Genomic DNA, 26,729 nt, shown 5'->3' on the forward strand with positions numbered 1-26,729 from the left:
GTGGTATAGTGGTTAAGTGCTAAGGCTGCTAACCAAAAGGTTGGCAGTTCAAATCCACCAGGCACTCCTTGGAAACCCTACGGGGCAGTTCAATTCTGTTGTATAGCATCGCTATGAGTCGGAATCGACTCAACAGCAATGGGTTATACAGAATAATGATCAGAATTCAATAGAAACTAAAATTCCTTCTTTAAGCAAGAATACATAAGCAGAGAGGCAGCACCTTTAGGGAAAGATCAAATACAGCTTCTGTGCCTTATTAACAACGTGACCTTGGGAAGGTAATTTATTCTGGCTTTTAATGTCTCATTAAAATCTAAAAGTACACATCTTTAAAAATAACTTCTACTTAACATAGCTCAGCTTTCCTGATTGTTTTAGTACTACTTTTACGCTCTAAAAATTTTCCAAACACAAAATCTTATACATATGACTTAACTAACGATTGAAATAAGCTCTCTGAACAGGGCTCCCTGAAGCCCAGGGGTTGGCAAACTGCAGCCCACTGGCCAAATCCAGCCCTCAGCCTGTTTTTGGATGGCCTGGTGTTTCTGTTTGGCCAGTGAGCTAAGATTGGTTTTCTACATTTTTTAATGAGTTGTTTAAAAAAAAAAAACTAATGAAAATATGTGACAGAGACTGTATGTAGCCTACAAAGACTAAAATATTTACTACCTGGCTTTTTACAGAAAATGTTTCCTGACCCCTGCTTTAGCCTACTGAAAAAACAACAGGAAACAGTAAATAACAACAGCTAGCATTTATGCTGGGTATTGTCCTAAGCACTTGTATCAATTATATTATTTACTCCTCCCAACTACCCCATGTGGCAGGAACTACATCCCCGTTTTTACTGATGAGGAAACGAAGGCACAGGGAAGTGTGGTAACTTACCCTGCTGGCCACAGGACTACAGTAAGTGGCAGAGACAGGATCTGAACCCAGAGCCTTCATTAAAATATGTTACCTGAGTGACTGAAGGATGGCATTCATAAAACATGTGTTCCCCAAATTCCGAAGGCCTGTGGCACAAATGGCAGTGGTGCTTCCCTGTAAAATGGGACAAGAAGAGAGGCCATTAGTAGCACCAAGAGAAGGTCAACTATTTCAAAAAGCAAAGCACACAATAGCCTCTATCTGAAAGTCTAGCAACAAGCCAATTTGGAATTGGTCCTTTTCTGTGCAATTAGTATTTCAAACAAACGCTTCTCATCTCTACCTAAGCGTCTAGATATTTTTAGAAGGCTGTTTCCAACCCTGGGACTGCTCTCAATGGGAGAATCTTATGGAGTTTATGAGGAAATCAGCATTAATGAGTACCAAGAAGCATCGTCGTAAAAACAAACAAAACAAAACCACAGAAAAATCCTAACAGAAACAAAATTTAAGGCTTAATGCCTTTATAACACTCTATTAAAACACTAGAAATTGAAAACATATAAATATATGCTCCAAAGTACTTCTGTCCCCAAACTTTTAAGCCATGCATAAATGATCAGTCCATGTTTTCCCAGTGATGGTATATAAACCTTGAAAAACTATCAGAACTTCTCTTAAAGACTACACCTTGGTTTTCTGATTAGCTCTACAAATGCACTGTGACATCTGAACACTGCACTAAGAGGTGAATCTACCAACGCCACCCAAAGCATCTCTGCCACGAGAGTACTCAGCTCTTCCTCCCACCGAATCCTAACGCTTCAGTGTAGCACCTGTCTAAACACAGTCGGCATGGCAGTAGAGGGATGGATGCAAGGTAAACACAGCTTTATCTAAAATTATTTAGTCATCTTTACAATTTTGTTAATCCGCTGATGGCTCACACACCATTGTAACAGATGAAGGTTACCAGAATGAGGAAGCATATTCTTTTAAGATGAAATTGTATGAATGAAGTCCCAAGAAATAAAATTTACTACAATTTCAGAACCATGTAACTTGCACTAGTGACCTGTAAACAGAAGGAGCAAGGATCTCTGGGATCCTGCAGAAGTGAACTCACAGGGTACGTGAGTAGATGGAACAAGCAAACGGCTCTGTAAGGCAGAGTCATTTAATGGCAAGAAGACAGTGACAGGCAGACTCACGGGGACTTAGCCACATTGAGAATCATTAGTACAAGCGGCAATCATGTTGGAAAATACTCTAAATCCAAGACATACATTTATAAAAGTTAATAAGGCAACATTAAATGTTAAAGTTATAATAAAACAGTGCCTAGATCTCAACTTATTTTGAATAAATTTTAATTACTTACATTTACTTTTAATAGCTTGCTGTTTAGTGATGAGTTTTCCAAAAGTTTTCTTTTCCTATGCCTATCGGCTGTGAAAGCTGAGCTATTAAAACACAAACACACAAACAGATGGTCAAAAAGGCATTCATGTGACAGGCTACACCACAGGTTAGGGAGTAATCTCCAGGTGCCCTAAGGGACTAGGGCATGGCGCCAGCCTGGCTGCTCCATCAGTCCATGAAGTGATCCATTAGGCCCACAGGGCCCACAAGTATTGAAAATGACCGAAGTGTCCACTTCCCTTGGAAACCCCACTGCTTTTGGTGTAGTCCACTGCTGGGGGTGGGAGCCTGGCTGGAAGTTGCCAGCACCAGGTGCTTCCAGCAAAGCTGGCCCGGTAGGTGGAGACTGTGAGACACTCACTCCCTCTCCACCACCACTCTATCTGCCTAATTAACTGAGAAGCTTCAAAAATGAGAAGACCCATTCCTCCCAACAAAAGGGGAACCCTATCTGATAGGATTATTCTAAGATTTAACATTAAATCTCAAAAAAATGCTACTTCTTTCTTAATTTTGATACAGATACATTTTGGTCATTTGGCTTAATAGATTATGATATGATCTGGGCTCAAGGAATGATAAATAAAATATATAATATTAAATTATATGAATTTATTTGTTTCAGCTCTACTGCAATGAGTATTCTAAAGCATAAAAATTCTGAATTAAAATCATTATTCAGTATTTTTCTTGATGAAAGAGACATTTTGTGTAAAATTTATCAGAACGTAATTCCTATCTTCAAAGGGTCACTTTAAAATTACACATCGGGAGAAGCAATCCAAAGGAAATAAAAATTATGGTTAAACCACACAGGCTTCTAAATCTGACAATTCTTTCCCGTCGCTAACAGTGCCCGGCTAATCTGAAGGAAATCTGTAACTATTTTTCTTTCCAACATTTCCAAATGAGATATAATGTCTTCAGAGCATCAATCAATATTCCCCCAAAACATGACTGCAGGACTGTGTGCGCGTGTCTGAGCGCTGCTGATTCCAAGGAAGACAGAGAGCGAATTCTTTACATTATCGTGCTAAATTATTCCTTCACAAATTCTGTAAGTGAAGAAGTTGAATCATAACCATAGTATATGTACACTTAGCAACAATGCCTAATAACTTTCAGTTTTGATGTATATAAATAAAGCATTTAGCTTTTTAAAATAAAAGTTTTTAAACTTTACCCTGTTTCGCAGAGTGGCAGAATTCTCTATCTAGATCCACACTAGTACAGTAGCCACGTGTAACTATTCAAATTAATTAAACTTAAATAAAATTAACAACTCAGTTCTTCAGTTGCACGAGTCACTTTTCAAGTGCTCACAGCTACATGTGACTCCCGGCTAGCATACTGGACCACACAGATTACAGAACATTTCCATCACAGCAGAGGCTCTAATGGAGAGCGCTGCTCTAGATGATATGCAGAACAATCTCAACTTAATAAAACACAAATGCAATAATTGTTTTTAAATTGTAGCTTCTACTGGAGATTAAAGCCTGTTATTTAAAAAAAAAAAAATTAATGTAGGTAATGTTTTCAACAAAGGAAACAGAATGCAAGGTAGATTTCTTGGTGAGGCCAGTTAGGAATGACGACAAGGTGGTCTGTGACACCTTTTACCTGATGAAGTGGTCGATGGAAATGAAAGATTTGATAACTGCATGTCATGGACTGAACTATGTCCCCCCAAAATATATGTCAACTTGGCTAGGCCGTGATTCTCAGTATTGGGTGGTTGTCATCCATTTTGTGATCTGATGTAATTATCCTCTATTTTGTAATGTGTTGTAAATTCTAACCTCTACATGCCAATAAGGCAGAATCAGTGTAGGGTGTATCTTGAGTAACAGCCTTACGAGAGGGTTGAGTAACAGCCTCACGAGACTCAAGTCACACCCTTACTCAAGTCACACCCTTGTTTGAGTCACACCTTTTATCTTAAAAAAAAATGTTACAAGAGATAAATGAGAGAAGCAAGCAGACACAGGCGGGACTTCGCCACCATCAAGAAAAGAAGAGCCAGAAGCAGAGCACGTCCTTTGGACTTGGGGTCCTTGCACTGAGAACCTCCTACACCCAGAGGAAGACTGATGTCAAGACACATGGAGATCTCCAAGGAACACTGGGCCTACAAATATTGAAAGGAGACAATGACCTTCCTTCCAGAGCCAAAAGAGAAATCTTTCCCCTAGGGCTCTTGTCCTGAATTCAGACTTCTAGCCTCCTAAACTGTGAGAGAATAAATTTCTGATTGTTAAATCTATCTACTTGTGGTATTTTTGTTATAGCAGCACTAGGTAACCAAGACATTGCACAACACATGCAGGTTCTTAAATGCCCTCTTCTCCCTTTGGCTTCATTCTATTAATTTGTTTGGGATTAAGATGGTAGTCTTTTCTTAAGAAAAACTATAAGTGGCAGAAAAATATTCTGCTTGTAGCTACCCATTTCTATAACAAAGTTAGTAAGATATTCACTATTCATTTCTATAACAAAGTTAGTAAGATATTCACGATGACAACACCATACCAAAAAGTGATGTTACATAAGTCACTGCAGGAATCTCCTACTTGACAGTTAACTGTAAGCAATTTCAGACAAAGTGGATATTCAGATCTGTGTCTCTAGTCCTAGTTAGGGCTCATGCCACTGAGTTCAAATTAAAAGAAAGGGTGTAATCACTTCAAAGAAGGAAAGAGTCAAAAGATGACAAGCCAAAAATACTTAAATCCAACGTGGTTTAATTATTTTAATTTTATTAAGAAATAAATTTTCTTTTATCAGCTTTATAATCTACTTAGTCAAGAAGACAGGCATGAAGACACTGGTTAACCAAAACCATACAGTGCTTCACCTGAAGAAGTGAGCTTTACATTACTTCCCCTCAGTATATAATTTTAAAATATTCTCTTTTCTTTACATTTAAGTTTGCTAAGGGACCCTGCTTTGGGCATGTTCTCACAATAACTTTTATACAACAACTGCTAAGATAAATTAGATAGCCCCGGATGGTCTGGACGACTTACATGCATTTATTTCACTTGAGTCAGTAGGCCTTCCAGAGCCATGGCTCTCTCTACAGTAGCGTCAATGGCTATCTGGGTTTCTGTTTATTGCTTGAATTTTAAGTTCAGTGAGTATTATCTAAATACTCTATTTGGCTACAGCAAGAACATCTACTCACATAAATAATTTCTTGATGATGACCAAGCATTTCACAGCTCTTTGTAACTTCAAATGATACACTGCCCCATACTAGAAGGGAAAAGTAAAACCAGGATCTCGTGCTATCATACGGATGCAAAGTGGACAAATTACATGATCATTAAACCTAATTTCCCTTAAAAATAATGCCTAATCTTAGTGTTTCTAAGCAGACCTGATAAGACACTTGACATGGATTTTCTATTATCGAAGGTAACTCTATAATGATTCATATTTGTTTTCTGCCCCTTTCTTGTACCCACGAACTCTCTCTTGCAAATAAACTAGCTTATAAATCGGAGCACAATAACTAAAAAACTCTTGGGCCCCTGGATATGGTTTATGACAAATACTGAATGGAATAAATACTGAGCTACAAACATTAACTATGGATACAGTTTCAAGTATCTAAACCCAAGATTTATTTTATCAATATTTCAATCACATTAAAAACACGATGTAGATCAGCCATTGCTAGTACAATTGTAAAATGGTGCAGCCACTGTGGAATACAACTCGGAGGTTCCTCAAACAGCTAAACACAGAATTCCTCTGTGACCCACCAATTCCACTCCTAGGTATATACCCAAAAGAACTGAAAGCAGGAACACAAATACATGTACACCAACGTTCACTGCAGCGTATTACTCCACCATAAAGAGAAAAGAAGCCCCAATACATGCTACTACATGGACGAACCTTGAAAACATTAAACTGAGTGAAATAAGCCAGTCACAGAAGGACAAATACTATACAATCCCACTTATATGAAATATCTAGAATAGACAAATGTAGAGAGACCAAAGTTTATTAGTGGTTACCACGGGTGTGGAGGAGGGGAAGAGAAGTGGCCATTGCTAGGGGGCACTAAGCTTTTGTTAAGGGTGATAGAAAAATTTGGATAGTGGTGATGGCCACACAACATGATGAATTAATGTCACTGAACTGTACACGTAAAAAATATTTCGTTTTATATATATATATACTTACCATAATTAAAACAAAACAAAAACCTGGATATGGTAAGAAAGCTCATAAACAAAAATCCCACCCCAAAATTCTAAAACACCCCTCCACCCATCCCATTCCTTGCCTTTCTCAAGGCCTACTACTTACTTTTCCAAGTTCTGTAAGTGTTCTCGGACTTTCTGTACCAGCCCCAGCTTGGTGTCGTTAACCACAAAATCGTCACAGCGATAACTGCAAGGAAAGCACTGGTCAGTGTGTGTGAAGAGTCTGAGGGAGTCACTTGAAGGGGCCGCCGCTGCCAAGCCGATGGATCGCGTGGCTCTGCGGGCAGTTACCTCGGTGGCAAGTCGACAGGGGGCCTGGACCCCCAATGGAATGCCGTTTCAGAGCCTGTCTGAAGAGCCACGTGGGCAGCGCACACTAGCTGCTTCTCACATTTTTACTCAAACGCTCTTCAATTTCTCCTAAAGTGAAACAAGCTGTTACACGTGTTACATTCCTGTTAGTGATGCATAATACATGGAAAATGAGATGAAAAGCAGCAAGTCTACGCATACAACATTAAACCTAAAGCTTGCAGGGATACGTCCCAACAGAAATTACTGGGGAACTGCAGGGCGGGAGGGATGTAAGTGAAAAGAGAGGAAAGGTAATTAACAATCTATAGGAATATTTGAATTTTAAAAAGACTTTAAAAATAAAGTTGTATATCTTAACCATAATTTAATTAAAATAAATTGAATTCAGATGAGTTGGGGCACTGACTCTTTTCATCCTGAGGTGCTAAAAACGGAAGGATAAAACAGTAGCTAAATCTTTAGAAAACTGAGAACTGCCTTGAAGGTCTCTAAGGCTTTTTAAAAAATTGATACTGTCTGTGTGCGTTTTAACAAGTCAATAAGCAATTAAGATACGGAATTACACATAATAATTTTTAACTGGTACAAGAGCATTCAATTTTTTTCCCGGGATAAGGGCAATTTTGACAAAGCCGGCACCAAGATACTGTCTTGGTAAAACCATATTTCACTTTTATCACTGCATCCCATAAGACGCTGCGCTACAGTGCACGTGCCGGGTGTGTGCGCTATTTCTAGCGCCCTGGAGAAGGACATGACGCTTTGGTAAAGCAGAGGGGGTCCACGAAAGAAGATGGCCCTCAACCAGATGGAGTGACACAGTGGCTGCAACAACGGGCTCAAACATGGCAACGACTGCGAGGATGGCGCAGGACCCGGCAGTTTTATCCTGTTGTACGTGGAGTCACTATGAGTTGGAACCCACCTGACGACACCTAACAACAACATCACCAATCTAGTTCATGTCATTGGAATGACTTGGTTCAAAGGACTTTGCTGTGTAATAAATGTAACACTGTCATGTGCCTGTTTAAATACTTTATGCAGACAGCTTAAGTTACAGTGACCGCTATATAAACCATAATTGGTTATTAAATGAAATACAATAGAAAAAAAGTAACTTCCAAATGAAAGTATACTACTGAGGTAGAATAGAGAGGAGATAAAGAAAAGATTCGAAGAAGGTTATTTTTACAAAGAATGGAATTGCAATTTGCTGTAGTACAGCAAAATTAAAAAGCTCTTGGTGTCAAAAAGTTTTAAGATGTTAAAGTGAACAGTATTAAGAGACACTCAGCAAATGCATACTATGTGTGTATGTGCGTGCGCGTGCACGTGTGCACAGACACACACACAGGACAGAACTGACTAAATGGGGTTTTCAAGGCTATGACCTTTCAGAAGTGGATCGCCAGGCCTTTCTTCTGAGGGATCTTTAGGTGGGTTCAAACCTCCAACCTTTCATTTAGTGATCGAACACTTAACCAACTGCACTACCCAGGGACTCCAGAGCAAATGTACATTAATACACAAGAAGTTGCCTCTCAACAGTCAAAAAATAACCCATGAAATTACTCATCTGGAATCGGAACAAAAAAATTTTAAACAATTTTTAAAGGATTTGAGCTTGTAACTTTGGCCAGCTTGTATTCTTGTATCAGACAACCATTTTTAGATGACGAGATGAAAAACTAAACCGTCACAAGTAAAACAAGTCTTGTTTTAAAATTATGAGGAAATGATTAAAGAGTATTTTACAAAAAGTCGAAGATCTTAATTGAGCCACCACACAACTGTTGGTGAATTCTAGACCTCTCGACAATATCACAGAGCAAGTAAACCAAAATGTGAAAAAACTGCAAGTACCTTCTAGTTTTAGGTAAGTTTTACAATGTAAGAGATATACTGCCCAATTAATACTTTGGGTACATTTTATCTCAAATGACTTCCAAATTCACAAAGACATGTTTTCGTCTATTTGCAACCTTTAAAAAAGGGTCTCATGTTGTAGATATTTTTGAATCATTTATATCTGTCATTTTCAGCTAAATATAAAAAAGTTTCTATCAAGACAGACAATGGGTCAGCTATGCCACAGCAAAAATAGATGTATTGGGATTATTTCCCTCATTTGTTCCACTGTGTGACACAAACTGAAAATATTTGTGCTCAATTTTCTGAAGCAGATTATCATGGATAGTTATTAAAATGCTATGAATCATCACCGGTTTACGGAACTGTTGAAAGAAACAGAAGACAATGAATTTAACAACTGTGTGTTCTGTGCCAAGGCAATTGCTTGAGTCATGGAACAGTAGCAAAAATTTACTGGACTGCTCACTCCAATTCAAGGGTTTCTCGAAGGAAGTACGACCGTGTGATTTACATACTTTCACCTACGCCACACTGGACATCAATGAGCTAAATATGAAGATCCAAGAAGTGAAAAAGTTTATTTGTGACCTTGCTAGACAGGTATGTGAATTTATGTTGATACTGAAACTTTTCATAACACAAATCAATAATAATAATTTTACACATTCTTCTACATGAATCAATATGCAGGAGACTTTAACTGTGATCGAGGGCATTATGTAAATCGGCTACAAAACTTACAAGAAAAACTTGAAGAACACTTTGTTGTTATGGATAAATTTAAGAGTTTTTTTTTTCAGTCTATGTAACACTTCTCTGAAATCAATGTGGCACTGAGATGTCAGAGTCCGTGAATTTACTTAAGTTGAACAAAGTTTTGAAACTGATATGCTTTTGCTTCGGAGTCAAATCAATTGTTCTAAAAAGATGAGCTAGTTTTGTCAATATGAATGTGAATATTAAAGAAAAACAATTTTTTGGTAATTGATTTACTTATTGGAAAACTTTTAATAATGTTTGGAATAGTGTGAATCTACTTTAATTTTTATGACTCTAAATACGGATCAAATATTTCCACTGAAAATTTAACATCTGAACATATGACATTAAGTGTAAAATACACACTGTATTTTGAAGATTTTACATGAAAAAAAAGAATGAAAATAATCTCTAATTTTTATATTGATTACATGTTTAAAGGATAATATTTTGGCTATATAAAGTTAAATAAGATACATGATTAAAATTTATTTCACCCTGATTCTTTTTGCTTTTTTTAATGTGGCTACTAGAAAATGTTAAATTAGATTCTGTTAGCTAGCAACAATTCTAGAGAGCTCACACATGGTTTAAAACCACAACCTTAGCACAGATGAGTATACAGGTATGCATTACATGCATATGTCTACAGATAAACCCATACGTGTGCTATGGTTTTGATTTTAAACCATGTGTTAGCTATGCAAAATTGTTGTTTCACAAAGAGTGATCACAGGAGGAAAAAAACATGTAAGGTTAAAAGAAGTCTTTTACATTTTAATCTTAGGGTCCTCAAACAAGCCCCTGAAAAACAGATAACTATAAAAAAAAATTAAAAGATTTTCTTAAGCCAGTGAAAACAAAACCGGCCAAAATAAAATTTGATTCTTACAATTTAGTACAATTATATTTATTGGTAGGATACTAGTGATATTATAGAATTTTATAGCAGTAAGGATCCTACTCCCTGGGCTAGCAGACCTAGCTAACAGAAATATTACAAGCCATACATGCACATGGTCCAGTAAGTCTGGCCTTTTTTAGGAAACTGAGGTTTGTTCTAAATGTTCTCCCATTCTGTTCAGGACTACCTATGTGTCCCTGATCAGAACAGTTGTTCGTGGTAGCCAGGCACCATCTAGTTCTTCTGGTCACGGGATAGATGAGGCCATGGTTCCCCTGGGCTATTAGTCCTGTAGACTAGTTTTTTTTTTTTTTGAGTCTTTGGTTTCCTTCTTTCTCTTTTGCCTTAGACGAGTAGAGACTAATAGCTGTATTTTAGATGGCTGTTCACAAGCTTTTAAAACCCTCGACACTACTCACCAAAGTAGGATGTAGAATAGTGTCTTTATGAACTATGTTATGCCAACTGACCAAGTTGTCCCTTGGGACTATGGTCCTAAGCCTTTAAACCCAGTTAACCAATCCTACGAGGTTTGTGGTTATGTCTGGGAAGTATGTGCTACTCTGCCCCCACGAGCTTTAAGAGTAGTCTGTTTAAAAAGTTAAATATTTTTTTCTTACCATTCATCTTTATAATCACTAAAACACAGAACTATAAATACTGACATGGAAAAATGTCCACAGCATTTTGTTAAAAAAGCAAACTGCATAAACAGCATGTGTAGTATGATCCTTTATTCGTATGTCTTCCTACCCGATTGGGTGTTCAGGCAAACCATTAAAAGGACTTTTTCTTAAGAGTGGGATTTTTGGAGACAGGTGATGAGGCTTTCACACCACACTTCTCTATCATTTGGATTTTTTAATCAAAAAAATTTGAAGACATTTAGCAAATATTGTAGACAATTAAAGACTGAGTATATCAGCAAGGAAAGATCAGAACTGTTGTCTGTAAGGAGAGATAATCTCATCACTATTCATGAAGTGTAAAGTGGTATAAGCTCGTTAAAAGACAATGTGGCAGGAATGATCAGAACAGGAAACGGACAGCATGGAGCCTCTGACCCACCGTGTCTAGTTCCAGGCTCTCACAGTCTCAAACAGGGACATCAACTTTTCATGATGTAACTTTTGCACTGTCTGAATTTATCACACCATACTAGTGTTGTTTTATCTTTGTCAGAAAAGTACCTACATCCATAAGCTGAAACTTCTAGGAGTGTCTGGCGTTTGGTGAGGCTCAATAAACGTTCCCTTCTTTCCTCTGCAGACTGTGACCTGCCACGTGCACACTCCTCTCCAGGAAAACTAGCTGCCTGCACACCCCATCTGGATTTCTTCCCCCTCCCAGTTACAGGTCAAAACACAGGAAGTGGCAAAGGTAAGAAATCAATGGAGAATCTGAACAATTTCTGGCTACTTTTTTTTTTTAGTCTTCAACTGAGACACTGCTTTCACACTGAAACTAGTCCACTAATACTGGTGTTTTATGAAAATCCCGAGACAAACAGAGGACTTAAAGGAAACAAGTTCTAAAACTCTCTACCTGTTTGACGACAATTATCTTAAGCTACTTGGTCAGAACTGAATTTACTTCTAACACCTGAAAAAAAAATTAGCCACTCTTCTTAACCTTCCCTTCAAGAAGATTACACTAGAATAAGAAGTACAAAAAGGTGCCTAACTTATAGGTTGTGTTTCCAATACGTATAGACTGGTCCTCTGCAACTTGCAATATGTCTTAGTCACTAGTGCTGCAACAGCAGAAATACCACAAGTGGATGGCTTTAACAAAGAGAAATTTATTGCCTCACAGTAAAGTAGGCCAGAAGTCCAAATTCAGGGCATCGGCTCCAGAGGAAGGCTTTCTCTCTCTGTCGGCCTTCTTATCAATCTTCCCCCGGACTAGGAGCTTCTCCGCGTAGGGACCGCAGGTCCAAAGGACGTACTTTGCTCCGGGCACTGCTTTCTTGGTGGTATGAGGTCCCCAAATCTCTGCTTGCTTCCCTTTCACCTCTTGTAAGATAAAAGGTGGTACAGGTCACACCCCAGGGAAACTCCCTTTACACTGGATCAGGGACATGACCTTGGTAAGGGTGTTACAATCTCACCCTAATCCTCTTTAATATAAAATTACAATCACAAAATGGAGGACAACCACACAATACTGGGAATCATGGCCCAACCAAACTGATACACACATTTCTGGGGGGACCATTCAATCCATAACAGAATACATTTCCCATTTTGAAATAAATGTTATAAAAAAAAAAGTATGGTTAAATGCCCTCGGTGAAGATATACCTGTTTCCCAAAATGTAACTGAAATCATATTATAAAAAATTCTACTCCTTCTTTGTTCTTTACGTGCTACTGGCACCAAGAAATTGTGAAGGGAGGATCTGGGCAGGGTTCAATAACTTGATGAGAACTTCAGTAGAAGAGAAGGTTCAGGGTCCGGATTCTCTTTATATACGTCAGACTTCATGTGCTAAACAAAAATCAGGAACTGCCAACATTAGGTGACTAACTTTTGATACTATTAAATTTATATTTAAACAAGTTTTCATTTAGCAATTTTAGGTGATTCTTCAAGTAAAGATGAGCTCTACTAATTCTATAGGATCGTGAGATTATCAGAGAAAGACAAAGGCTCATTTCTGTATTAGTAGAAAGAACTATGGAAAAGAACTGAAGTAATTTGAGAATTAAAGAGAAAAAATAGTATTTATAAATCATTTTAGGTAACACAGTAGAGATGTTAGATAAGAAAACGGTATAAAAACGCAAGGTGTGGGAGAATTTTGTCTTGCCTTATTTCTAACACCTAGCACAAGCTTCACTGTCATCTTGGCCATGTCTAGATTAGTCTCAAACTCAAATTCCTTAAGCCAAGTATGATCTTAAAGTAGCTTTAAATTTCTTTAAGCCAATATTTAATAAAAACCCATTGCCGTCAAGTCAATTCCAACTCAAAGAGACCCTACAGAACAGAGTAGAACTGCCCCATAGAGTTTCCAAGGAGCGCCTGCTAGATTCGAACTGCTGACCGTTTGGTTAGTAGCCATAGCTCTCAACCACCACACTACCAGGGTTTCCAGTATTTATTTAATAAACTCCTAATTAAATGCATGGCACAGTAATAATGTATATACACACACACATACATACCACTGTCAGGAACAGAAGATACACCATTATTTTCACTACCTTGCACTAAAAGAATACACATCAAGTAGCAGGTAAATTTTCATAAGAAAAACAAGTTATAAAAAAAAAAAAGTTATACTATATTAAGGGCTAAAAAAATTGATAAAATCGCAGCTTAAGTTATTCCATATTCTGCTTACTTTAATAAACAAAAAAGTGAAACTTTTCCATTTTATCACTACATTTCTTTTGTGCTCATTTTTAGATTTTGATTTACATTTAATTGCTAGCATCTAAGAGTGCCTAATCCTTGTTATTCTTCCTCCTATAATCTCCCAAAAACCTGTCTTTTTTCTCCTCCCTTTCCACTAACACCCTATTCCGCACTTGGGTTATTTCCTCTGATGTGATCTCTCCTTTCCCTCCCTTCCTCAGTGACTCCCACATCCACAGCCATCTGTAGCCAAATTCAGCTAAATTTGACAGTCCCCACAGAGACGGCCTCACCTAAATTTTCTTCTCTCCTGCCCTCTCCGCCCATCTTCCCTCTTACCTCAGTGTTGTCCGCTTTCTTTTCTATTTGAGCCCTCATCTCCTATCCTACCAACTCCTTTACTCCTCAACATTTTCCATTTCTTGGTATTTGTTTAATAGCCAAAAGTATTCCTCATTTGAGTACTCCCATCCTTACTTTCTCTCCTCATCTTTCAAAAATGAAAACGTTCAGTATGGTTCAATCATTTTCTGGCCCTAAAATTTAATGTGGGTTTACTTCCTTTTTAAAATTCTAAATTTAGAACACTTCTTCCCTTCCTATCTTTGCCCTGCACTCCTTATGCCCTCTAGTTCTAAAAGACAGAACAGCGGTCTACTAAGAGATCTTCAAACCATTTTCATAAGGCTCCTAATCAAGTTACAAATAAACTACAAAACTCGTCACCTACTATCCGCAAAATATGTATTTGTATTAATTACATACATACAAGTACTTCTAAATTATTATGTGTATGTTATAAAGATTTAAGAGAATGAGTTAGAGATGAAATAAACTATTTTAAGATGTTTCATTATTCCTGATCATCTTATACTATTATTAAACTAGTATCTCAAAGTACAATATACACATAGAGTGAGGTTCAACATTAATGATACTGGGTATAAACTGGTACTTCGTATACTCTTCCTGATAATTTTTTAACTTTTTGTCCAACTTACTAGATCTGAGTCATCCATGATTTTACTTGTTGTTAGGTGCCACTGAGTCGGTTCTGACTCAGAGTAGCCCTGTGTACAAGAGAAGGCAACACTGCCTGGTGCTGTGCCATCCTCACAATCGCTACTATGCTTGAGCCCATCATTGCAGCCACTGTGTCAGTTCATCTTGTTGAAGGTCTTCTCTCTTTCGCTGACCCTCTACTTTACCAAGCATGGTGTCCTCCAGAATTTCTACCTTGTTCTATGTTTGATGTGCTCGGAGAAGGAATGTATGCCAGCTTGCCTTTTTCTTGTTAATGGTGTGTACGTCATCAACATCACCATGTGGTATTTTTTGCAAAAACCTTTTAAAATGTTATGTCCATTTGATGAGGGCTGATTGGTTAAAACTAAGTAAATCCACATTAACTAAGCAAACAAACTGTAATACACTGCAAACTGTAAAACATGAACAAATGGTGAGGCTAACATCTGTAGAAGTCCTGTTTAGAAGTGTGTAGTTCACTGTAGTTCATAACACAAGGCCATCTAATCTACACACCACTGGCAGCAGGCATACTCAATAGTTAACAAAGCTTAATGTTTTTCAGACAAAAATTTTTAATAAAAATGCTAATATTTTCTTTCCATACTCAGTATATTATATTGAAGACCACTGCATTAAAAAACAAGGACGCTAGCACATAAAATAGCAGGTTCTAAATAAATACTTCTCTATTAATAAAAGTAACATATTCATTATTCAGATTTTTTAAATGTTTCACAATTATGTTTGAGGACCATCATGTAAATTAGACTCTGTCCCAAGTAAAAGTTTTAAAGATAAAATAAAAACTTGGGGGACGACTGCTTATAATCCCAGGATTTCTTCACACGGGATCTATACCTTTAACTTGAACTGTTCTTAATACATTTAGTCCTAGGTATAGTTTACAGTTTTTGCCATTAGGTGGTGTTTGTTTTGTGATTTTGTCATTTCCAATTCTGACTGATGACTGCTAATAAAGAGAAAGCTATTAGTTATTGTATATTTATCACACATCACCATTCCATCTTCTCTTATTAATTCCAGTTGTGGTTTTCTACTAAAGTTCCCTGGATTTTCTAGGCATTTTATCATAGAACTTAAAAATAGAAATAATTTTTCTTCTTTTCCAATGTTTATCCTAATTATTTCATTCTTTGTCTTACTGCAACAGCTAGAACTGCCAAAACAATGTTTAATAATAACGATGATGATAATGATAGGAGATATTTATTTCTGTCTTGTTTCTGGTTGTAACAGAAATGGCGCTAGCACTTCATCATTTAATATGTTTCTGTGTTTTTTCTTTTTGCTAAACTATTACATTTTAATAGTTTCCTTTTATTCCAACATTATTAGGTTAAAAAGAAATGGCTCTTAATTTTTTTTTTTTTTTTGCTTCTAATGGTATAATGGAAACCCTGGTGGTGTAGTGGTTAAGAGCTACAGCTGCTGACCAAAACATCAGCAGTTCAAGTCCACCAGGCACCCCTTGGCAACTCTATGGTGCGGTTCTGCTCTGTCCTATAGGGTCGCTGTGAGTCAGAATCGACTTAATGGCAACGGGTTTTTTTTTCAGTGGTATAATAACCCACAGCAGATTACTGACAAACTTCAGCTGAAACTGCCTCTACTTCGTAATTACATGATTTTTCTTTTTGATACATTTTACCAGATTAAATTTGCTTTAAGGTATAATTTTTTGTGCCTATTTTAACTATCCAATATAATAGCCACTAGCCACATGCGGCTATTTAAATTTACATTAATTACAATAAAGTAAAACAAAACATTCATTTCCTAGATTGGATTAAGCACCTTTTCATTGCTCAAAACACTCACCATAATGACAAAAACTGTATACTGTAACCCAAAAAAACTAAACCCGCTGCTGCTGAGTCCATTCTGACTCCTAGCAACCCTATAACACAGAGTAGAACTGCCCCACAGGGTTTCCAAGGCTTTAACCTTCATGGAAGCAGATCACCATATCTTTCTCCCAGAGAGCGGCTGGTAGGTTTGAACCACCAACAAATGTTAGTAGCTGAGTGCTTAACTACAGAAGGGCTCCTTCTATAAAGATCTATAAACCATACCAAAACCAAACCAAACCCAGTGCCGTCGAGTCAATTTTGACTTATGGTGACCCTATAGGACAGAGCAGAACTGCCCCACAGAGTTTCTAAGGAGCGCCTGGCGGATTCGAACGGCCCACCCGTTGGTTAGCAGCTGTAGCACTTAACCACTACGCCACCAGGGTTTCCTCTATACCTAGGAATAAATGTGTTAAGAATGGTACAAGTTAAAGGTATAGATTCTTTATGAAGAAAACTTAGTCTTACAAGCAAGCAGTCCCTCCCCTCCCCCAAGGAAATTTTTATTTTATCTTTGAAACTTCTACATGGGACAGAGTCTGACTTACATGAAGGTCTCAAACATAACGTAAATAACAAAAACAAAAAAGCACTGAATAATGGATACGTTGCTTTGATTCTCATCCTTATTTTATTGCTCAGTCACTACCGTATTAGACGGCACAGATACAGAACATGTCCCTCCGCAGAGACAGCTCCACTGGACAGCACTGGGAGAAGTCTCCTAGTTAGAAACTCCCAGTCTGAAACCAAAAGACTAAACAAATCTATTCTGCATATGTAAAATGTCTGGATGCACAATGCTAAAAAAGGAAACACAAGGAATGGGGAAAAGAGTTTTATTAAATCACGCAGAAAACTTGTGAGTGATTTATGCCCAAAACCACCTTAACACAAACTATTTCTCTTGCCTTCTTGAGACATCTCTGTTTAAGACGCCAGCAGTTAAGGCCCAGTTTAGTCTTTGTGTCTGGCGCCTGATTTCGAAGCACCCCACACTTACAGACTTGTCATTTTCTACCTGGAAAACCATCATTTCCCTCTGGGAATTTCCCTCTAAGCTAATGGTACCACATTCACCCAAAAGCCCAGGCCAAGGCACCACTCTTGGTGCTCCTCCTCCCCTCACCCTCCTCATTCAAATCATAAGTACTCTGGATTTTAATTTACAACAATTAACCCTGAGAAAGAGGGCTAGAATTTGAGGCCTGAGAGGAGATTTTTTTTTTTACTGTTCATGTGTATAATTATTTCAATTTAAAAATATATATTTACTAATCACTAGAAAGAGCTTTCTAAAATACAAATATGGTCAGGCTTTTAAAAGCCGTTAGTGGTTATTCACCATCTACAGCTGTAGTTTTCAATCACAGACACAAAATCACATATCTTAAAAGTGTATCCAAAATATCTTCCCTATGACTGAAATGTAGAAACAATTCACTTTTTCATAAATTAGAAGATATTCAATACCATCCTTATAGTATCACCTCACTTTCATTACAATATGCTTTCCCGAGAGGATGAGTTGGCCAGTGGGGAGCTAGCCAAGAATCTTGCCAAGCCCTTACTTGAGTTTTACATTTTGTAGACTGGCCAGCCTACAGAAGAATACCTGAACTTCTTACCTTGAATATTGGGCTCATTTTTTTTTGACCCTACAGTGGCATCACTAGAGGCATGTGGGAGGTGCAGATCACACCTCCTGACACAGTCAGAGGGGGTGACACCAAAATGACCCCAGGGTCTACCGCAGCAAAGGTGAGTGGGCTGGCACTCTCGGGGAACGGACCATCAAGGCAATGGCATCACTAGGGTTGGTGTACTGGTCACCCAGTGTGACATCTCGTCACCATCCCCCCCCACCAGTCACAAAGGTTGGTGTCACCCAGTGCAGTAACTTGTCACCTCCTGTCACTGGGCGGAGAGGAGGGTCTCCACCTTGGCCAGTGAGAGACGGGAGGAGCTGCGGGAAGGGTTGCTGCACCCACAGAGGCTCCCTACCCCCCACTGGCTTGCCTCGCCCACAGAGGTCGGGGTGACAACATGAGTTACCACACTGGGTGACACCAACCCTAGTGACACCACTGTGGCCCTGCCTATATTTCAAAGCCTGTCAAGACTTGAGCCTGGGTATTCTACTTCAGACCCAGGGCTCTTCCTAAGACAGAACCTTGTCTCTCTAAACAGGAATTAAGTTCTTAATTTCTAGAATCTCCTCTCTACTTTACCCCTGAGCTTCTGGCAGATCCTGACTTTAACATTATTACTCTTCTCTGCTTCATTTACATATATACCTTAACTTCTGCTCTTACTTTAAAAGCCTACATAATCCACCAGGAGCCACAAAAGAATAAAATCTTATCTCAAAATACAGATTAAGTTAATAAAAAAAACTAGTTTTGTGTTATCTATTTCAATTTCTGGTAACCATATAATGCTTTGTTTTATTCTTCATGTGCTATGGGTAACTTTAAATTGTATCATTCCATGAGATGAGAAAGGATTAATCTATGAAGCAAGCTGAGCCTCGTGCATGAAAAACAAGAATTAACTCTTCACAACTCTTCTCAATTTCTTCCACAGTTATTGGTCAATAAGTTTTCTGGTTGGAATCAATTTCGAAAATTTATATTTCTATGAAAGTTATTCATTTTATCCCGATTTCCATTATTTCTAATTTCTTTCATACCTATGGTTATTTCTCCTTTGTTACTCCAAATTTTTTTTTTTTGTATTTATCCTGTTCCCCCTTTTCTCTTGGTTAGGCTTAAAACCCACTGCCACTGAGTTGATTCCAACTCATGGCAACCCCATGTTTAGAGAGTACAGCTGCTTTATCGGGTTTTCTTGGCTGTAATCTTTACAAAAGCAGATCTTCAGGCCCTTCTTCTGTGGTGCTACTGGGTGGGTTTGAACTGCCAACCCTTTGATTAGTGGTTGAGTACAAATCATCTGCACCACCCAGGGACTTTTGATTAGGCTAGACAATGGTTTCTTTTGTTGAAACCATCCTCTGAGTTTATCTGCCAATGCTACTGTTTTACTGTTTTTCTTTTTATTAAATATGTTTAGCTTTATTAATTCCTTTGGTTCTGCTCTCTTTTATTCTGTTACTTTTCTTTCTTCTGAAGCTGAATGCTTAGTTTACTTTCTTTTTAAGTGCCCATGAAACCTTTAAAATAACTGATTATTTATTAGTTCTTAAAATGAAAGCATCCATAAGATCCTGAAAGCAGAAACAGCACAGGCCATATGCAAAAAAAAAAAAAATGGAAATGAGCAACAATAGTAGAAATTACAACTTGACCACTTGGAAACAGAGTCTCTCCCAATTTTTAAATCAAAGGAAATAAAAGAGTAAACTGCAGAACATCTGTGAAATAATAATGAAAACAATACATATTAATATATATATAGGAGACAGTTAAACCTGCACACAAAAGGAAAATTCTTAGCCTAGAATTCCCATTAATAAACAATAAAAAACTGAAAATAAAAGGAGAATGTTATAAATCAAGATACATTGTCTATATTAAGCCCAGAGGTGGAAAAAGCAAATAGAAAACGAGCTTAAAAGGGAAGACAGTTCTGTTCAAGTTAGTCTTTCTTTTTACTCTTAGAAGGCCACTTTACCTCAACAGGAGTGGATAGTTAGAACATAGTCAGACTAAGTCAGAATGAGGAATTTAGACAATGGTATTTATTTTATATTGTATAGCTTTAATCTTTGTTTAAAACTTTATTTTAGACAAACCTAATTACAAATACACATACAAAAAATATTCCCTAAAAGCCAAACAGATGAGATTTTAAAATTATCTCTATCACTATTTTCTTCTATTCAAAGAATACAAAACTGAGAGATTTACATATGTGAAGGGTATACATTTTCATATAATAGAATCAGCCTAGTGTTTTACTTTCCCCCCCCTTTTTTTTAGCACAATATGAATTGAATGTGTTATCAACTAGCTTCTCTTAAGAGTATTTTAAGACTATTTTGTATAAATAGCTTCCTCTACCAAAAGCTGCCATTTTTCCTGTTTTCATTTCTCACCCAAAATGTTACCACCTCACTGAGTGTATCACACCCAAGACAGAGAAAAACCCTTACCTCTTTCTCAGCTTTTAAACTCTAAGTTGTTTTTCATTCCTGTTGCCAGTGCTATTGGAACTACCCAAGCAATAAGGTTATGCATCATATTCTTGAAAAACTAGTATTCCCAAACCAAACTATCCTTCGCTCTTCTGAAAGAAGAACTCATAATATACTGAACCTGATTTTTCTATGCAACTGTGAAGAAATCTTTCCATCACCAGTCCTTTATCTACTGTAAAGTTACCTTTAAACAGGAAGTTATGTATAATACTAATATAAAAACAAAACACAACAACAACAAAAAAACCTTTGTGCAAAAAGTACCCTTCCAGAAGGGGGCAGTGTCAGGTCCTCCACTAAGTTTTAAATTCCTTTCCCTCCACTTGTATAACCTTTTGACGCCTAGAGGTAAATGTGACCTCTGGTTTTATGACGAATGACAGATGCAGAATACTGAAGGAAAAAAAAAACACTGATAATAGAATGGCTTAATCTATTTCAAACCAAGAAATGTTAAAACCCAAAAGAACTCGTTTAGAAAATAAGCCTATTTTAAATTATCTGTTATTAAATTCTGATGTGTTGCCATCAAATAAGCCAATTATGGAAAATTAGAAGAATACCTGTAGAGAAGCCCCATATTCTTTGCTAAAAGGAGACAAATACCAGCTTACTAAAGAAGAGCCTTTTACGTTTTCAGACCACCTTTGTTAGAAAGTTTCCTTTAAACTTCAAAACACTATTTTTAAATAAAAAGCTTCCCTGTTCTCTAATTTTACAACACTGAAAATTTGTGTCCAAATAGTTCACAGGTATAGTCAACAAAGACTTTCCTCTTTTTTATTTTTAATCACAACTGCCTTTGGAACTGATCCAGTATCAATTTAAACCCACAAATAAGAGCTTTACTTTTATTAATTTTAAATAAAATTGCTATTTATTACAATTGTTTAAAATCTGAAATACAAGTCTTTTTTCTAGACAAACGAATCGGTTAGCATTTTATAATATTTGTTTGAAGGGAATGTTTTAAAACATTACCTGCCTGAAAAGGAAAATTCCAGTATTTAGTTTTAATATCCCTTTTACACTTTTATATTCTCAAAAATTGTTATTGTTGATAAGGATCAAAGTTGCCAAGACAATGTCAAAAGTAAAAAAATTCTATTTCTTTAGTATTTTACATCTACTAATCCAAATGTCTATCTACATAAAAAATCATATTAAAGTTCCTAATTTTAATCTTTGTTTCTTTTCAATCACAATACTGTATCCCATACACAATTCCATTTGTACTGGTTAGGGAGGGAAGTTAGGGTGGGAGGGAAGGAAATGTTACTTAAACAATAAGCTGAACACTTGCCCTTGAGTGCAAATCTTGGGAAGATTTTCATTTGTATTGAAATCTTCATTTGCCTCCAACTTGGTATCATGTTGATCTGATTTATCCCCCAAAGGGATGAGTTCCTGTCAAATCAAAATTATCCCTTTTGGTATTGGTATCACTTTCCCTCTTTTGGAATAGTGACCTGTTTCATGTTGTTCTGCTTGGTTACTATGTGCTTCTTCTAGATGTCCTGTTTATATCAGAACTGAGGGTATCCCTCTTGCAAGAGAAATACAATAGCTCATCTATGCCATGATTAAGGAGCCCCAGGGGCACACTTAAGCACTCGGCCACTAACCAAAAATGCTGGCGGTTCAAAGCCACCCAGCGGCTCCATGGGAGAAAGACCTGGTGACCTGCTTCTCTAAAGATTACAGCCTAGAAAACCCCATGGGGCAGTTCTACTCTGTCACATGGGGTCAATATGAGCCCAAATTGACTTGTCGGCACCCAACAACACAATACCATGATTTAGGTCTTCTTCAGGAAAAAAGCTCTGTGGCTCTTCAGTCCTCCAAGATGACCAGAGGACCCAATATTATTGACCTGGTATAACTTTCCCCACTTCTGGAAGTTAACAAAATTCAATCTTTCAAACACACATTGTCTGCTCTGCACAAGATACTGAGTACTACAGCAGATATGGAGATCTGACATATGGCTCCTGCAGCCCCCAAGGACATTTACCAAATAACTAAGTGTGCAGCATGAAATTACAAGTATCCCAAGAACTATAAGGTCAGCCAAAATCATGGCCAGCTACAATTGAGGCTTGGGGAAGGGGGGTGGAGATCGGCAATACTTTCATAAAGGATATGCAAAGATAGGAGAAGGTAGGGATTCTTGGTAGGGAGAAAATAAAGACAGAAAAACTGTGAGTCTGAGAGCATCTCACAACCTCTCTAGAGCACAGAATACTGGGAAAGGGGCTTTAACATTAGCTAATGCCAGAATATTTCAACTACAAGCACAGTAATTCATAATCAAGTAGCTTAAACGCAATATACCAATATTTTATACCTGAAGCAAATCATTCCGTCTAACCACAAGGAAAATACGTAAACTGAAGTGAAATTACGGGAAGTGCACTGGAAAATCACACACACACACCCTACAGAAAGAGGAAATTTCTTTTTATTTCTTAATTATAGTGAGGTGTGGGAAAATGTTAATCTAAACCACAGCTTCATTGGCTTCCAAGTATCCCAGGTTCCTTTTTGGCCGTGAGTGTGATGAGGGTGATTCCCTGGCAGTTTGCTCTAAAACCCATAAACGAGACAGTAATGTGACCAGCTGCGGCTCCCTTCCTGCCTTTCAGAGGCTCTGGGTGTCTGCACACTCGCAGCTCTGTATAACTTCACACAAAAGGCTGGCACCTGGCCAAGAAGCCTCCGCCATGGCATATATTTCCCAAGGTTTAAGATCTGCCAGTTAATTCCAATTCAGTCATGAAACGACACACACTTTAGCGCACCATACCAATATAAAACAAATGAAATTCCAGTTTCTGTTTAATAAAAGTATTCCCTCAAAATGCAATATATAAAGAATATAACCTACATGCTTAAGGAGCCCTGTGAATATAAGGCCACTCCACTGTTTTTAAAATCTCCTCAAAGAGCTGTTTCCTCATAATCTTACAAATTGCAAGAAAACCTACTGGAAACTTACAGCGCACAGAGATTTAAGTGTATTTCCAAAGTTCCTATTAAGCAATTCATATACATTGCTAACTGAAAATCAAGAGTGCAAAATAAATTAAAAAAATAAAAATAAAAAACAGAGACTGAATGTTTTTGACTCCTGGTACGTAGAAGTTGGCATGCCCTATGATTGTGAGAGACCTTGAGAATGGTCTTAATCTCTGTTGTCTGAAGCAGAAATACAACCACATGCAAACGCGTGGCTCTGTAAATGCGGCACCTATGTCACTCTCATACATGAGGTTCCCAGAGGAATGGGAAATACAAATGAAAATACTTCAACAGACTGGCTCCTGCTTAACTCTCGTAGGAAGCAGGTTACATAACAGCAACTAACCAAAAAGTGAACGCTAGCTCTTGTGTGCACATCTGGGGAAGATGTTCATTTTTACTGAAATCTTCACTTATCTCTAGCTTGTCTCCCTTCTTGACCTGGACACCTTCTTCCATACAGAGGATCACTGAAACAGTAGTGATCTGAATGACCAAACCTTAAGATATTTGATTCAGTAACCAAAATTGAATGTTAAACCTGTAAAAATTTAAAAGACCTAGCAAACTCCCGACCTTTTCTTCCCCTCTTTGATGGAGACATTTCTATGATTCAATTATCAATGAAGGACAGTGTAAAAAGGACAGGCACTGAATGTGTGAAATCAAAATGATCTTTGGACTTCAAGTCCCCATCTCTGTCCAGTACTGCCTTTGGGTGACATTCAAGAGCTGTCTGGCAGGGGAAAAAGAAACCCAAAGGGTGCCTTTAAACATAAGCCTGTTTTTTCCCCCTTTAATGTCAACAACCTCTTGAACGGAAACCAAACTGATTAAAACAAATAAAGAATTATTCATCATAATTTATTAGTCAAGGAAACAAATGTGCTTTACATTGAAGTTAAAATGGCAATAATATATTGACCTTTTGAGTATACTAAATAGATACGGATTGTTAAATATCACTTGTAAGCTAAATAACCCAGCCTAGTTCTAAGCAGCCACAAAAATAGATATCTACTTTATCGTCATTTCTATGAAACAGGCACGTATATTATATCACAAAGAAAGAACAGAGCCTTCAACCTCCTTTTAAAGAACATAATACTTAAAAAAAAAAAAAAGACTAAAAGGCTACACAAGAAATTCTTAACATTTACCTCTAGGGAAGGAGAAGGAGAGAAGAGAACTGGGCTGGGAGAAAACTGTCAAAACGTTTTTGTTTTCTTTTTTTTTCAATATAGAAGTCAAAATTTTGAAGCTTACATGGCAAAATGTCAACTGGAGAGAAGGCACATAGGGTTTATCATATCATCTTTCAATTAATAACAAAAACAACAAAGATAGAAAAAGAATGATAATGAACGGACACAAAGAAACAGATACTTCTCATTTCCCTGAAGCTTACTGGGATAGACAAGAAGCAGGGGGTGGGAGAGGAGAGGAGGCCTAGAAGTTGAAAGGAACAATGCAAAGTAAAACCAGAGTGAATAAGGGTAGGCATTCCTGATGGCTCCAGTCCCCTGTGAACCCTTAGGAGACTGAAAGGGGTCATGGCAGCAGCTTAGAGGCTGGGAGGGGGTGGGGAGCTGGGAGAACACTTGCACATACCAGGAAGGATTAACATTTCTAGAAAACATTAACTTACCAGTACGTACTGTAGCTACTGCAATCCATACACACCGTGTGCTGAGCTTTGTCTTGCTTTTCTGACTTTTTATGATTGGTTAAGGGTACCTGGGCATCTTCATAATGTTTTTTTGCATGGCCGTTCACATACCTTCCAAAAACCAAATGAAAATTCATTTTAACCTAAATGTTGCTTTGGAAGTTAAAGTAGTAAGAAAATTACATGTTAATCAAAGCAGAATGAGAAAGAACACTCTTAAAGAACATTCAATCATTTTGTGATTTCTTAAGCTGAATACTTAAAACATGCTCCTTTTTTTTGCCATTAACTATTACCGTCAACTCTTAAATACACACAAGACTAGGACCAGGCAAGGAAGGGCATTATCTATGCAAATCAGCGTCAATACCATTGATATTATCACTCATATAGACTCCTTTGCTGATGCTTTTGCTACAGTTTTTTTTAAGCTTTTTCTTAGACCAGTAACTCCCAACTCAGGCTGTCATCACAGACCAGCTTTGTAAAGTGCTCAGCCACTATCCACAGGGCCACATGCTCCACCTACTCTGGTTGCTGCTTAACATAAAACCTGAGAGTCAGATATGGAAACAAGATAATCTTCCACCTCTGTCTCATTGATATATACGGCTTCAGATCTTTTATTTCAACACCTGAATAATCGGCTCCACTCCTACTGAAAGGGGTTTGTTTAGAAACGATCCACACAAAACACAAATCATTTTAAGCTTACATAAACTGTTATTTCTCTACATGGACAAAGATAATAAAAGTTGGCTACCTTCATAAAAATCTGTAATACTTTCCAACTCTGATTTATTAAATCATTGCATTACAACAAGCAAAATGCAGGTTCATATATGCAGATGGTATGCACCCAAATTCATCTACACCTTCACCAAAATGGAAACCCTGGTGGCATAGTGGTTAAAGGCTCCAGCTGCTAACCTAAAGGTCGGCAGTTCAAATCCACCAGGCGTTCCTTGGAAACCCTATGGGGCAGTTCTACTCTATCCTATAGAGTCACTATGAGTTGGAATTGACTCAACGGCAACGGGTTTGCTTTTTTTTTTTTTTTGGTTTTCACCAAAATACTGCACACTGTTGTAACTGACCACTACTGTGAAGACCCTTATCAAACAAAAATCTCCCAGTTCCTAGATATAAGCCAATTTGTAGAAAACATCGCTGACTTGAAAAGTCAGAACAGTCAAAACAAATGTTGGCCAAATGGTACCAAAATGCGCAGGTTCCGGGAGTT

The 26,729-nt window shown here is 37.6% G+C and overlaps 1 protein-coding gene across 2 annotated transcripts in view; it reads right to left on the reverse strand.

Annotated features, from left to right (window-relative positions):
* Positions 1–26,729, reverse strand: part of USP3 (ubiquitin specific peptidase 3) — an 87,901-nt gene that overhangs the window by 30,883 nt on the left and 30,289 nt on the right. For both annotated transcript variants that reach the window (XM_064267433.1, XM_003418345.3), the window contains exons 3-6: positions 25,466–25,597; positions 6,622–6,705; positions 2,258–2,339; positions 968–1,050 (exon numbers count right to left, since the gene is read on the reverse strand). In XM_064267433.1, the coding sequence (XP_064123503.1) occupies positions 968–1,050; positions 2,258–2,339; positions 6,622–6,705; positions 25,466–25,597 (381 nt within the window). The remainder of the gene's footprint in view (positions 1–967; positions 1,051–2,257; positions 2,340–6,621; positions 6,706–25,465; positions 25,598–26,729) is intronic.

Source organism: Loxodonta africana, chromosome 13, assembly GCF_030014295.1.
Source record: "Loxodonta africana isolate mLoxAfr1 chromosome 13, mLoxAfr1.hap2, whole genome shotgun sequence".
In the NCBI taxonomy this organism is placed as follows: Eukaryota; Metazoa; Chordata; class Mammalia; order Proboscidea; family Elephantidae; genus Loxodonta; species Loxodonta africana.